This window comes from Bombina bombina, chromosome 5 (genome assembly GCF_027579735.1).
Source record: "Bombina bombina isolate aBomBom1 chromosome 5, aBomBom1.pri, whole genome shotgun sequence".
Taxonomy (NCBI): Eukaryota; Metazoa; Chordata; class Amphibia; order Anura; family Bombinatoridae; genus Bombina; species Bombina bombina.
In genome coordinates this window covers 18170695-18186659 of record NC_069503.1, presented here as the reverse complement: position 1 = coordinate 18186659, position 15965 = coordinate 18170695, and the positions used below count along the sequence as shown (strand labels likewise).

Here is a 15965-nt window from a genome sequence, read left to right as displayed (position 1 = left end):
ACACAGTATAACACTTTATTAAATATGAATATTGCATAAATATGCTTCTGCAAAGGGCTCCAATGCACTCCACTCGTAATCTGGCCCATTATGTATAATAAATAGTTTATTATTATAGAGGTGCGATAACTGTGAGGTTTCTAGAAACATTTGATTATGTTAAGATACCTGGTAAAACAATATAATATTCATAAGGGAGATTTATAGTACCTTCACAAAATGTTACATGCATCTTCGGCTGGTGCAGGAGCACATTGGTATTGTATCTCGCTTGTCCACCTGTTCTCCTTCTCTTGGAGTGTCAGCTTTTCCTCCCTGTTTAATATCATGAGGACGTATTGCAGTGTTCGGATCCTCTCCTCATATCCTGGCATCGCCTGCTTTCTCTCAGTGACAATCATCATTTTAATGTATTCTTCTTCAGACAGAGCGTTTGTACTCTGGGCACTTTCATGCAGATGTTTCAAGTTTGCAGACAATTTATTGAGAAGTTGAATGAGCGATTCCTCCTTCTGCCAATAATCTGCATCAATTTTTTCAAATAATTCCTCTGCGGACACAGCTGCGTCTGAAGCTATGCCATACTTTTGCTTCAACTCATTAAAGTTTTTCTTCTTTTTCACAAGCTTATATGTCCATTTAAAGTCTTGATTTATATGCACATTCCAGAAACATTTACCATGACATTGTGTACAGTGTCCATTTCTATTCATTGCAACACAGTCATATTTCTCTTCGTTGTTTTTAATTGCACAATCAGAGTGGCAGACAAAATCGCACTGATAGCAGTAGGTTACACACTTGTCTACCTTCTCTTTAACGTGGACATTGATTTCTATCTCATAATCAAAGTTTGTGTTTGCACATATGTGATAACGATGTTGCTTCATAGCATTATATGTTTTCCTGGTCTTCTCTAGTTTTGTCAGTTCTGCCTTTAGCTTTGGCTGTAGATCCTTGAGAATAGTCTCAGAATCAAAGCACGAATGAAAGAATGTCTGCATTCGTTCTTCTCCCATTGTCCAGAACATTTTGAGAAAGCTCTTCTCGTGCGGTTGATTGTTTGCAAACAGTGCAGAGTTGTTAAACGTGAAATAAATGGGGTCACCATTGCTGTCTACTGAATTGTGGATATTAACTGCCTTTATAGCTTCTAAAACGGGAGGTTTCTCTTCATCTGAAAATGTGAGGAAGAAAATGATCTTTGTCTCCTTTTCATAAATAGAATGAATTGACCTCAGAGCATTTTTCTGTGCTGGAGACAAAGTGAGCAATGAAGCTTGAACTACAAAACACACCGCATCCACCTTGGTAACATCCTTGTGTCTAGTGAGAAATTCCATAATCTGCTCAGTGATTGCCTGGTCCTCATCTTCATCGCTAGTCTCTCTATAACCAGGGGTGTCTATTATGGTAAGAGAGGATGGGATTTTAAATTCTTCTGTAAAATTGAGCTTGTAACCTGTGACTGCTTGTGTGTGCTGGTAGGAATTACCTGGGTTTGCATCTTGTAGAAGAGTAAAACGAAATGGATCCTTCCATTTAACTCCAAGGACAAAGTTAGCCATTGCATTGGCCATAGTGGTTTTACCTGCTCCCTCCGCACCTATAAGTAAGATAACTTTATTTGATTGCTGGTTGTTTTCTTCCCCCACATTACATATATGTGTTCCATGGGCTTGTGTAGTCTTTAGCTGGTATACCGAGGGTTTTCCATTTGATATTTTTTTACTTTCATTAAGAAATGTGTGTGCTACATTCATTGTTCTGCTTGACATCCTATATATAATTAAAAAGGGACATATTAAAATATACATTCAATACAAAGCCATTGAAATGGTTAACTTAATTAATTCTGTTTATTTTTTTAACTACTCTTTTCCATCATACCATGCCTAGAACAAGTAGATGAAATAACACTAACAAGTATTTGTTTAATCAAACTATAAAAAAATAAAAAAATATTTAATTACATTCAATTAAAAGGACTAAACAGGTCTATATTTACATGGTACAAATGAAGATAATGCTCCATAATCCTTTAAATTGATTTCTATAACTCAATATGCTTTAACAATAGCTAAACTATAATCAAACAATACATGATAAAAATATATATGCATTGGCAAAACGCTCACAAGAGCGCATTTCCATAGGTTCCACAGGGAGCCTCATTCTCATGTGAGACACGGCTGAGAACCTAGCGCAGCAAATATTAAATATATATGTATATGATTACATACATTTATATTTATGTGTTTATACTTGTATATGAATTTATATTTACAGTATAGAGAACATACAGTTCCCCATAAACCGCTATGTAAAAGACATTTTCAGTCCTTCGTGCAGTTTTATTTTTTTTAAATTAAAGATGCTATTTTTTTATTAATAAAGAAGATTACACTTAAGTTTTGGGTCAATTGGGGCACATTTTTAAAATAAACCAGAGATCTAATCTCTGGTTAGTTTTAGGATCGTTAATTGCTACCGGACACTTGTAATGGATGATTATTTATCGTGTACTCGTAAACAGGCAAATTTGCCCATTTACGCGCGTGCAATAAATGAGTGATTCACTTGTAATCTAGCCCTCAAGCGATATCGCTAACCCAATATGAAATTATGAATATTTCATTTTCCAATGTTCTTTACGTAACGGAATATGCTCTATTTATTCATAAATAGATATCTCTATATATATTTATATATATATATATATATATATATATATAATCCAAAGTGAAGCACACTCACACCTTCAAAAACAGCTGCCAGGGTGCAAACAGGTTGTGTAATCTTTTGGGGAGTATCCCCACAAAAAAACATTGCACTAATAAATACACTGGATTAAAAGGACCAGCGAGTGCCGCATTTTTTACATGTATATATACAGTATCTCACAAAAGTGAGTACACCCCTCACATTTTTGTAAATATGTTATTATATCTTTTCATGCGACAACACTGAAGAAATGACACTTTGCTACAATGTAGTGAGTGTACAGCCTGTATAACAGTGTACATTTGCTGTCCCCTCAAAATAATTCAACACACAGCCAATGTCTAAACCATTGGCAACAAAAGTGAGTACACCCCTAAGTGGAAATGTCCAAATTAAGCCCAAAGTGTCAATATTTTCACCATTATTTTCCAGCACTGCGTTAACCATCTTGGGCATGGAGAGCACCAGAGCTTCACAGGTTGCCACTGAAGTCCTCTTCCACTCCTCCATGATGACATCACAGAGCTGGCGGATGTTAGAGACCTTGCGCTCCCCCACCTTCCATTTGAGGATGCCCAACAGATGCTCAATAGGATTTAGGTCTGGAGACATGCTTGGCCAGTCCATCACCTTTACCCTCAGCTTCTTTAACAAGTCAGTGGTCATCTTGGAGGTGTGTTTGGGGTCGTTATTATGTTGGAATACTGCCCTGCGGCCCAGTCTATGAACAGAGGGGACCATGCTCTGCTTCAGTATGTCACCGTACATGTTGGCATTCATGGCTCCCTCAATGAACTGTAGCTCCCCAGTGCCGGCAGCACTCAAGCAGGCCCAGACCTTGACCTTCCCACCACCATACTTGAATGTAGGCAAGACACACTTGTCTTTGAACTCCTCACCTGGTTGCCACCACACACGCTTGACACCATCTGAACCAAATAAGATTATATTGGTCTCATCGGACCAAGAACATTGTTCCAGTAATCCATGTCCCTTAGTCTGCTTGTCTTCAGCAAACTGTTTGCGGGCTTTCTTGTGCATCATCGTTAGAAGAGGCTTCCATCTGGGACGATAGCCATGCATACCAATTTGATGCAGTGTGTGGCATATGGTCTGAGCACTGACAGGCTGACCCCCCTCCCCTTCAACCTCTGCAGCAATGCTGGCAGCACTCATACGTTTATTTCCCAAAGACAACCTCTGGATATGACGCTGAACACGTGCACTCAACTTCTTTGGTCGACCATTGCGAGGCCTGTTCTGAGTGGAAAACAGAAAGAGAAGCAGTCTGCCAGGAATGAACAGCAGCATCAATAGCTTGTTCTATGGCCCGGTTGCCACCTGGGAGTAGCTTCTTTCTGCCCAATTGTGCTTTTCACAGAGGAAAACTTTCCTGAAGTATATCAGTCTGATCCCGCCAACATGGTCAGTCCAGCCCCGAAATACCAGGCAATTCTCCTCTGAACAAGGAACATGACAACCCCAGACGATCATTTCGGCCTCCTTTGGGCCTCGTCAGTGAGGTGCAGCCATATCCCTCTAAGCACATTGGGCAAGGAGTTCTGAGTGGAACCTGTCCTGTGAAACCACTGTATGGTCTTGTCCACCGTGCTTCAACTCAGTTTCAGGGTCTTGGCAATCTTCTTATAGCCTAGGACATCTTTATGTAGAGCAACAATTCTTTTTTTCAGATCCTCAGAGAGTTCTTTGCCATGAGGTGCCATTTTGAACTTCCAGTGACCAGTATGATAGAGTATGAGAATGATAAAACCAAATTTAACACACCTGATCCCCATTCACACCTGAGACCTTGTAACACTAACGAGTCACATGACAACGGGGAGGGAAAATGGCTAATTGGGCAGAATTTGGACATTTCCACTAAGGGGTGTAGGGGTGTACTCACTTTTGTTGCCAACGGTTTAGACATTAATGGCTGTGTGTTGAGTTATTTTGAGGGGACAGCAAATGTTCACTGTTATACAGGCTGTACACTCACTACTTTACATTGTAGCAAAGTGTCATTTCTTCAGTGTTGTCACATGAAAATATATAATAAAATATTTACAAAAATATGAGGGGTGTACTCACTGTGAGATGAGAGAGAGAAAAAAAATATATACATAGGTATAGATATACAGATATATATATCTAAAACAGCTCCGTTTCCCTCAGGCACCCAATCATTATTTTCTTCCAGGTATAGTCCTTACCTCTCCAACAGAAGATTAACGGTTTCAGAAGGGAGGGCAAAATCCTGTTTGCAAACGATCTTTTCAGGAGGTTACAAAAGATTGTTAACGAACAGGATTTTGCCCTCCCTTCTGAAACCGTTAATCTTCTGTTGGGGAGGTGAGGACTACACCGGGAAAACAACAATTGGGTGACCGAGGGAAACAGAGCTGAGATCTACAGTGGCTGTATGCCACACAGTGCTCTATCCATACCTCATAATAGTTGAGGTTGTTACACGTGAGTGTTCATTTGGCTACACTGTTTTGAACTATTTTCAAGTTACCTGATATACTACACTGGGAAGGACTTCTTTGCTGTGCGCCCTTCCCTCTTCTGTTTTAGATTTTGCCTTGGAGGATCTCCCTTGTCTAAGCAGACTCCTTCTGTTCACCTGGGATAAGGCTTGGAGTGAAAGATACTTATTTTGGTCTACTCTCCTCCCTCTACATGTGACTTGATGCTTAGGGACTAAAACAAGGGGAGACCTGTATTCACAGGACAGTACTGGTATTTAAAAGTGGGAATTCTATATTTAATAGCGCTGTATTTACTCTGGAATATATATATCTATTTAGAAATACAAAAAACATATTCTGCTATGAACATGACATTAGAATGTGAAATATTTACAGTAAATACATAGTTCCTTTATTAAAAATGAAAAGTGCATAAATATACTTTTACATGTTTTCATCTACTTTAGGGCAAAAGGCTCTAATATAAAGGCACTTATATATAAATGTGTATATGTGTTTACATATATATTTATATGATTATATGTGCATATATGGCTGTAAATACATATATACACATATAAATACATTAATATACATGTGTGTGTGTACAGGGAGTGCAGAATTATTAGGCAAGTTGTATTTTTGAGGATTAATTTTATTATTGAACAACAGCCATGTTCTCAATGAACCCAAAAAACTCATTAATATCAAAGCTGAATAGTTTTGGAAGTAGTTTTTAGTTTGTTTTTAGTTATAGCTATTTTAGGGGGATATCTGTGTGTGCAGGTGACTATTACTGTGCATAATTATTAGGCAACTTAACAAAAAACAAATATATACCCATTTCAATTATTTATTTTTACCAGTGAAACCAATATAACATCTCAACATTCACAAATATACATTTCTAACATTCAAAAACAAAACAAAAACAAATCAGTGACCAATATAGCCACCTTTCTTTGCAAGGACACTCAAAAGCCTGCCATCCATGGATTCTGTCAGTGTTTTGATCTGTTCACCATCAACATTGCGTGCAGCAGCAACCACAGCCTCCCAGACACTGTTCAGAGAGGTGTACTGTTTTCCCTCCTTGTAAATCTCACATTTGATGATGGACCACAGGTTCTCAATGGGGTTCAGATCAGGTGAACAAGGAGGCCATGTCATTAGATTTTCTTCTTTTATACCCTTTCTTGCCAGCCACGCTGTGGAGTACTTGGACGCGTGTGATGGAGCATTGTCCTGCATGAAAATCATGTTTTTCTTGAAGGATGCAGACTTCTTCCTGTACCACTGCTTGAAGAAGGTGTCTTCCAGAAACTGGCAGTAGGACTGGGAGTTGAGCTTGACTCCATCCTCAACCCGAAAAGGCCCCACAAGCTCATCTTTGATGATACCAGCCCAAACCAGTACTCCACCTCCACCTTGCTGGCTTCTGAGTCGGACTGGAGCTCTCTGCCCTTTACCAATCCAGCCACGGCCCATCCATCTGGCCCATCAAGACTCACTCTCATTTCATCAGTCCATAAAACCTTAGAAAAATCAGTCTTGAGATATTTCTTGGCCCAGTCTTGACGTTTCAGCTTGTGTGTCTTGTTCAGTGGTGGTCGTCTTTCATTCTTTCTTACCTTGGCCATGTCTCTGAGTATTTCACACCTTGTGCTTTTGGGCACTCCAGTGATGTTGCAGCTCTGAAATATGGCCAAACTGGTGGCAAGTGGCATCTTGGCAGCTGCACGCTTGACTTTTCTCAGTTCATGGGCAGTTATTTTGCGCCTTGGTTTTTCCACACGCTTCTTGCGACCCTGTTGACTATTTTGAATGAAACGCTTGATTGTTCGATGATCACGCTTCAGAAGCTTTGCAATTTTAAGAGTGCTGCATCCCTCTGCAAGATATCTCACTACTTTTGACTTTTCTGAGCCTGTCAAGTCCTTCTTTTGACCCATTTTGCCAAAGGAAAGGAAGTTGCCTAATAATTATGCACACCTGATATAGGGTGTTGATGTCATTAGACCACACCCCTTCTCATTACAGAGATGCACATCACCTAATATGCTTAATTGGTAGTAGGCTTTCGAGCCTATACAGCTTGGAGTAAGACAAAATGCATAAAGAGGATGATGTGGTCAAAATACTCATTTGCCTAATAATTCTGCACTCCCTGTGTATATATATATATATATATATATATATATATATATATATATATATATATATATATACATATATATATATATATATATATATATATATATATATTTATATATATATATATAAGATTCCAACAGGATCTGCACTCTGTTTGTCCAGCTTAAGCTGCAGCAACAAGGGTGCTAGTCTGCTGTCATGTAAAGACTGCACTCACTGGGATTCCAAAGATAAAAAATAACTTTTATTCAAAACAAATAGTTAAAACAAGGGAAAGTCCATGATATTTTGATGCCCAACTGGCTTCTTCTCACATGTTCCCAGTTCTTAGATCAGAGATATCACAGGCATGATATCCCAAAGGACGTCTGTTTCAATGTGATGAACACAGTCTTATATACCCTTACCCGTGAAATCACCAATTCATATCACCTGTTAGCACACACGCTGATAGCAAACACGCTCCGTACACAAATTCCTATACCCATCACTTCTGAATGTATACTCTGATCCAATTGGTTAGCGTTGTTGCTCTTTTCCGTCAATCTGCTGTTATATCATTAAAGACACATGGCTAATTATCATATTGCAAGGGGAGCATGACAAATACTGTTCAGTGCCTGATTAGCCTGTCGTTCATGTAAATAGGTGATTTGTATGCAGTCTGATGCTCTACATGTTCAGAGTAGAGAAAGGGGTCATCATAGCATATGCCAATCTCAAATCATATTCACTTTATCTATCGTAGAGTGCAGGTCAGCTGTCACCCTTCATCGACTGTTGCAGTATTCACATCCATAGCGTATGTTTGCATACAAGACGGTTGATACCATGTAAGTGCGTCTCCTTCATCTGTCTTGCATATAATATAGATATTTTGAAAGATGAGGTTATTCACGGGTAAAAGGGTAACCAATTAAAATGTATCAAATTAAAAACCAGTGAGTGCATTCTTTACATGGGAGAGTGTTACTATTGACAACGGACTGGCACCCTGATTGCTGCTGCTTAAGCTGAAGAAACGGAGTGCAAATCCTGTTGGAATCTTCTATTATTATGCTATTAGGATAATGCACCCACACAAGAACTGTTGAATGTAGTTGATTGAATATAAGCTGTGGATTACTTGATATAGAAGTAATATTACTACTTGGTTTTCTCATTGGAACTATCTGTAACAAGAGTTCTTAACACTTTTTTCATTGCACACAGTATGGATACAGGTACTCTGACACTGAACCCCACAGGAGGAGCTTATAAAAGAGATGAGGATTCAGTGAATACAGACACCCTTGTATTCACAGATAGTGATGTCGCGAACAGTTCGCCGGAGAACAGTTTCCAGCGATCTTAGCTTGTTCGCGTTCGCCGCGGCGGACGAACATATGCGATGTTCGATCCGCCCCCTATTCGTCATCATTGAGTAAACTTTGACCCTGTATCTCACAGTCTGCAGACACATTTCAGCCAATCAGCAGCAGACACCCCCTTCCAGACCCTCCCAGCTCCTGGGCAGCAGCCATTTTAGATTCATTCTGATCCTGCATTCTTAGTGAGAGGAGGGATAGTGCTGCTGCTGCTGCTGATGATGATTTTATAGGGAAATTGATAGCTAGGCTAGTGTATTCAGTGTCCACTACAGTCCTGAAGGACTCATCTAATCTCTGCTGTAAGGACAGCACCCCAAAAAGCCCTTTTTAGGGCTAGAACTTCATCCCAAAAGCCCTTTTTAGGGCTAGAACTTCAGTCGTTTTTTTTTTTTTGTAATCTAATTGCATTTGCCTGCCTTTCAGCCTGTGTGTGAGGCTCACAGCATATACTGTGATTAATTGCTCTGTGCCACCACTCATATCTGGTTAACATTAGTGTAAATTTAAAAAAAAAAACACTTTTACATCAGTTTGCTAGTGTAATCTAATTTCATTTTCCATCAGGCCTGTGTGCCAGGCCCACAGCATATACTGTGATTAATTGCTCTGTGCCACCACTCATATCTGGTGTAACATTAGTGTAAATTTAAAAAAAAAAAAACTTTTACATCAGTTTGCTAGTGTAATCTAATTTCATTTTCCATTAGGCCTGTGTGTCAGGCCCACAGCATATACTGTGATTAATTGCTCTGTGCCACCACTGATATCTGGTGTAACATTAGTGTAAATTTAAAAAAAAAACTTTTACATCAGTTTGCTAGTGTAATCGAATTTAATTTTCCATCAGGCCTGTATGCCAGGCCCACAGCATATACTGTGATTAATTGCTCTGTGCCACCACTCATATCTGGTGTAATATTACATTAGTGTAAATTTAAAAAAAACAAAAAACTTTTACATCAGTTTGCTAGTGTAATCTAATTTCATTTTCCATCATGATTAAGAACCTGGTATAGGTTTGAAACGTTGTTTATATGATGGACCCTGCAAGAGATTAATAAAGGTCTTTTAAATCTTACTGGAGGCTGGAAAATTACTTCTTTGAAATTTATATTGGGGTTTGGCTAACCCTTTCCTGTGCCCCAGACAGAAAAAGGTGCTGTCTTTCACTACTATATTCATATTAATTGCTCTGTGCCACCACTGATATCTGGTGTAAGATTAGTGTAAATTTAAAAAAAATTAACTTTTACATCAGTTTGCTAGTGTAATCTAATTTCATTTTCCATCAGGCCTGTGTGCCAGGCCCACAGCATATACTGTGATTAATTGCTCTGTGCCACCACTCATATCTGGTGTAACATTAGTGTAAATTAAAAAAAAAAAACTTTTACATCAGTTTGCTAGTGTAATCTAATTTTATTTTCCATCAGGCCTGTGTGTCAGGCTCACAGCATATACTGTGCTTAATTGCTCTGTTTTCCACCACTGATATCTTGTGTAACATTAGTGTAATTTTTTTTATAAAAAACTTTTACATCAGTCTGCTAGTGTAATCTAATTGCAGTTGCCAGGCCAGCCTGCCACTGCCAGCCTCAGTGCCACCACTCATATCTGGTGTAACCTTAGTGTAAATTTTTTTTAATTTTTTTTTTACATCAGTCTGCTAGTGTTAATTAATTTTAGTTGCCAGGCCAGCCTGCCACTAGTGCCAACCTGTGTGTCAGGCTCCCAGCATATACTGTGCCTACTTCCATCCTCAGTGCCACCACTCATATCTGTTGTAACATTAGTGTAACTTTTTTTAAAAAATGTTTTACCTCAGTCTGCTAGTGTTATTTAATTTTAGTTTCCAGGCCAGCCTGCCACTAGTGCCAGCCTGTGTGTCAGGCTACCAGCATATACTGTGCCTACTTCCATCCTCAGTGCCACCACTCATATCTGGTGTAACATTAGTGTATCTTGTTTTTTTAAAAAAATGTTTACATCAGTCTTCTAGTGTTATTTAAATTTAGTTGCCAGGCCAGCCTGCCACTAGTGACAACCTGTGTGTCAGGCTCCCAGCATATACTGTGCCTACTTCCATCCTCAGTGCCACCACTCCTATCTGTTGTAACATTAGTATAAATTTTTTTTAAAAAAACTTTTACATCAGTCTACTAGTATTATTTAATTGCAGTTGCCTGCCTGCGAGCGTGTGTGCCAGGCCCACTTGCCAAGTTAGTGGCACCACTCATATTTGTTGTAACAGTAGTGTAAATATTTAAAATAAAAACTTTTTTGACTGTGAAACATCAGTCTGCTAGTGCAATCTATTTGCAGTTGCCTGCCTGCCAGCGTGTGTGCCAGGCCCACTTGCCAACTAGTGCCACCAATCGCCTGCCAGCGTGTGTGCCAGGCCCACTTGCCAAGTTAGTGGCACCACTCATATTTGTTGTAACAGTAGTTTAAATATTTAAAAAATAAACATTTTTGACTGTGAAACATCAGTCTACTTTTTTGTGTCAGGCTCACAGTGTATACTGTGCCCACTTGCCCAGTGCCACCACTCATATCTTGTTTAATAGTAGTGTAAGTGTACATTTAAAAAAAAGAAACTTTTTGTATTGTGAAACATCAGTCTTCTTTTTTTGTGTCAGGCTCACAGCGTATACTGTGCCCACTTGCCCAGTGGCACCACTCATATTTTGTTTAATAGTAGTGTAAGTCTACATTAAAAAAAAAAAATGACAGGCAGAGGCAGGCCACCCCGCAGGTTCTGTCGTGGTCGTGGTGCTGTGATACCCTTTGACCCTACAATAATGCACAGTGTTCAGAGGCCACGTGCCATGAACGCGAAAAGTTCTGAGGAGGACCTAGTTGACTGGCTAACACAGGAAACCCAATCTTCTACAGCTTCCACTCGTAACCTTGACGCACCATCCACCTCCAGCTTAGCTTCGGGCACCTCTCAAGTGACCAGTGCCACTCGCCCGCCTGCCGCCACCCAACACTAGCACCACAGCCGCTTCACTTGATCTGTCAGAGGAGTTATTGACACATCAGTTGGAAGAAATGAGTGATGCGCAACCATCATTGACAGAGGATGTAGATAACAGTGAGATGTCTCAGTCAGGCAGCATTACAGACATGGACGTACGGTGTGATGATGATAATGATGTTGTACCCTCTGCTGCTTCCTTTGTTGATTTGTCAGATACAAGTGAAGCGGTTGATGATGATGCGTCTATGGATGTCATGTGGGTGACCGCTAGAAGAGAAGAAGAAGAGAGGGAAAGTTCAGATGGGGAGACAGAGAAGAGGAGGAGGAGACGAGTTGGAAGCAGGGGGAGGTCGTCGCAAAGAGCTAGTGGCACAGTCAGACAGCATGCATCGGCACCTGGGGTCAGCCAGACAGCACGCCAATCAACGCATGATGTTGCCACCACCAGAATGCCGTCATGGCAGAGCTCAGCAGTGTGGCATTTTTTTTGTGTGTCTGCCTCTGACAACAGCAATGCCATTTGCAACCTGTGCCAAAAGAAACTGAGTCGTGGGAAGTCCAACACCCACCTAGGTACAACTGCTTTGCGAAGGCACATGGTCTCACATCACAAACGCCGATGGGATGAACACATGAGTAGAAGCAGCACACAAACTCAAAGCCGCTATCCTCCTCCTGGTCCAGCATCTTCAGCCACGTCAACCACTGGTGTACTCCTTGCCCCCTATCAACCATCCGCCACTCAGTCTCTCTTCTGTAGCAGTTCCTGCTCATCTGCCCACAGTCAGGTGTCTTTCAAGGACATGTTTCAGTGTAAGAAGCCAATTTCCCAAAGTCACCCACTTGCCTGGCGTCTGACAGCTGGCTTGTCTGAACTCTTAGGCCGCCAGCTTTTACCATACAAGCTGGTGGAGTCTGAGGCGTTCAAAAAATTTGTATCTATTGGGACACCGCAGTGGAAGGTACTCGGACGAAATTTCTTTTCACAAAAGGCAATCCCCAACCTGTACTCAATTGTGTGAAAGGAAGTAATGGCATGTCTGGCACACAGTGTTGGGGCTGGTCTGCAAAGCATGGTCAGGGCAGGTATATCACCTACACTGCGCATTGGGTAAACCTGCTGATGGCTGACAAGCATGGAATGCGTGGCTCTGCAGAGGAGTTGGTGACACTGCCACGACTTGCAGGCAGGCCTGCTGCTACCTCCTCTACTCCTCCTACTCCATCCTCTTCCATAACCTCTTCCTCGGCTGAGTCCTCTTCTGCTGCTGTGTCTTGCTCCACATCAACGGCACCCCCAGCTCCCCAGGTACTATTCCACATGCCGGATACGGCAGTGTCACGCCGTCTTGGGGTTGTCTTGCCTGAAAGCAGAGAATCACACCGCAGCTGCACTCCTGTCCGCCCTGAACGCACAGGTGGATCAGTGGCCGACTCCGTACCAAATGGAGATCGGCAAAGTAGTTTCTGACAATGGAAGTAATTTGGTGGCGGCATTGAAATTGGGCAAGTTGACACATGTGCCGTGCATGGCACGTGTGTAATCTGATTATACAACACTTTGTGCATAAGTATTGCACGCGCAGTTCCCCAAATTTGAAGTAGGAGGACCGACCAAGCATCTTTTTCCATCTCCCGGTTCCTACAAATTATCTACGGGTTCCTAAAATTGATGCCATACCTGTACTCGATTGTGCAAAAGGAAGTCATGGCATATGGGGTCTTTAATGCTGTCGTGCCTGTTGAGGGTCGGGGACCCTCGTATAAAAAGGCTGAAGGAGAATGACCTGTACTGGGTGTCCAAGCATCTTTTTCCATCTCCCGGTTCTTACAAATTATGTCCGGGTTCCTAAAATCGATGCCATACCTGTACTCGATTGTGCAAAAGGAAGTCATGGCATATGGGGTCTTTCATGCTGTCATGCCTGTTGAGGGTCAGGGACCCTTGTATAAAAAGGCAGAAGGAGAACGACCTGTACTGGGTGTCCAAGCATCTTTTTCCATCTCCCGGTTCCTAAAAATTATGTCCAGGTTCCTAAAATCGATGCCATAACTGTACTTGATTGTGCAAAAGGAAGTCATGGCATATGGGGTCTTTAATGCTGTCATGCCTGTTGAGGGTCGGGGACCCTCGTATAAAAAGGCTGAAGGAGAACGACCTGTACTGGGTGTCCAAGCATCTTTTTCAATTTCCCGGTTCCTAAAAATTATCTCCGGGTTCCTAAAATCGATGCCATACCTGTACTCGATTGTGCAAAAGGAAGTCATGGCATATGGGGTCTTTCATGCTGTCGTGCCTTTTGAGGGTCGGGGACCCTCTTATAAAAAGGCTGAAGGAGAACGACCTGTACTGGATGTCCAAGCATCTTTTTCCATCTCCCAGTTCCTAACAATTATCTCCGGGTTCCTAAAATCGATGCCATACCTGTACTCGATTGTGCAAAAGGAAGTCATAGCATATGGGGTCTTTCATGCTGTCGTGCCTGTTGAGGGTCGGGGACCCTCGTATAAAAAGGCTGAAGGAGAACGACCTGTACTGGGTGTCCAAGCATCTTTTTCCATCTCCCGGTTCCTAACAATTATCTCCGGGTTCCTAAAATCGATGCCATACCTGTACTCGATTTTGCAATAGGAAGTCATGGCATATGGGGTCTTTCATGCTGTCATGCCTGTTGAAGGTCGGGGACCCTCGTATAAAAAGGCTGAAGGAGAACGACCTGTACTGGGTGTCCAAGCATCTTTTTCCATCTCCCGGTTCCTAAAAATTATCTCCGGGTTCCTAAAATCGATGCCATACCTGTACTCGATTGTGCAAAAGGAAGTCATGGCATATGGGGTCTTTCATGCTGTCGTGCATGTTGAGGGTCGGGGACCCTCGTATAAAAAGGCTGAAGGAGAACAACCTGTACTGGGTGTCCAAGTATTTTTTTCCATCTCCCGGTTCCTAAAATCCATGCCATATACACATCGCCTGATAGGGGACACCGCAGTGGAAGGTACTCGGCCACAATTTCTTTGCAAAAAACGCCAATCCCGGACCCCAACCTGTACTCGATTGTGCAAAAGGAAGTAACCATACCATGGGTCCCAGAACGCACGTCTTTGTAATTCTCTGTCTGGGAAATTATATATCTATCAAATCTATCTATTTATCTATCAAATCTATCTAACTATCAATCGTATCTATCAAATGTATATTGCATCTATTGATCTATGTAATTCGTATCTAAAAGAATTTATATTGCATCTATTGATCTATGTAATTCATATCTATCAAATGTATATTGCATCTATTGATCTATGTAATTCGTATCTATCAAATGTATATTGCATCTGTTGATCTATGTAATTCGTATCTATCAAATGTATATTTCATCTATTGATCTATGCAATTCGTATCAATCAAATGTATATTGCATCTATAGATCTATGTAATTCGTATATATCAAATGTATATTGCATCTTTTGATCTATGGAATTCGTATCTATCAAATGTATATTGCATCTATTGATCTATGTAATTCGTATCTATCAAATGTATATTGCATCTATTAATCTATGTAATTCGTATCTATGAAATGTATATTGCATATTTTGATCTATGTAATTCGTATCTATCAAATGTATATTGCATCTATTTATCTATGTAATTCGTATCTATGAAATGTGTATTGCATCTATTGATCTATGTAATTCGTATCTATCAAATGTATATTGCATCTATTGATCTATGTAATTCGTATCTATGAAATGTATATTGCATCTATTGATCTATGTAATTCGTATCTATCAAATGTATATTGCATCTTTTGATCTATGGAATTCGTATCTATCAAATGTATATTGCATCTATTGATCTATGTAATTCGTATCTATCAAATGTATATTGCATCTATTGATCTATGTAATTCGTATCTATCAAATGTATATTGCATCTATTGATCTATGGAATTTGTATCTATCAAATGTATATTGCATCTATTGATCTATGTAATTTGTATCTATCAAATGTATATTGCATCTATTGATCTATGTAATTTGTATCTATCAAATGTATATTGCATCTATTGATCTATGTAATTCGTATCTATCAAATGTATATTGCATCTATTGATCTATGTAATTCGTATCTATCAAATGTATATTGCATCTATTGATCTATGTAATTCGTATCTATCAAATTTATATTGCATCTATTGATCTATGTAATTCGTATCTATCAAATGTATATTGCATCTATTGATCTATGTAATTCGTATCTAT

General features: G+C 40.3%; 1 protein-coding gene across 1 annotated transcript in view; it reads right to left on the bottom strand.

Annotated features, from left to right (window-relative positions):
- Positions 1-212: 212 nt before the first annotated feature.
- LOC128661240 (uncharacterized) overlaps positions 213-15965 on the bottom strand; it is a 55042-nt gene continuing 39289 nt past the window's right edge. Inside the window, exon 3 of the mRNA XM_053715519.1 lies at positions 213-1779. Coding sequence (XP_053571494.1) covers positions 213-1778 — 1566 coding nt within the window. The 5' untranslated portion in view covers position 1779. The remainder of the gene's footprint in view (positions 1780-15965) is intronic.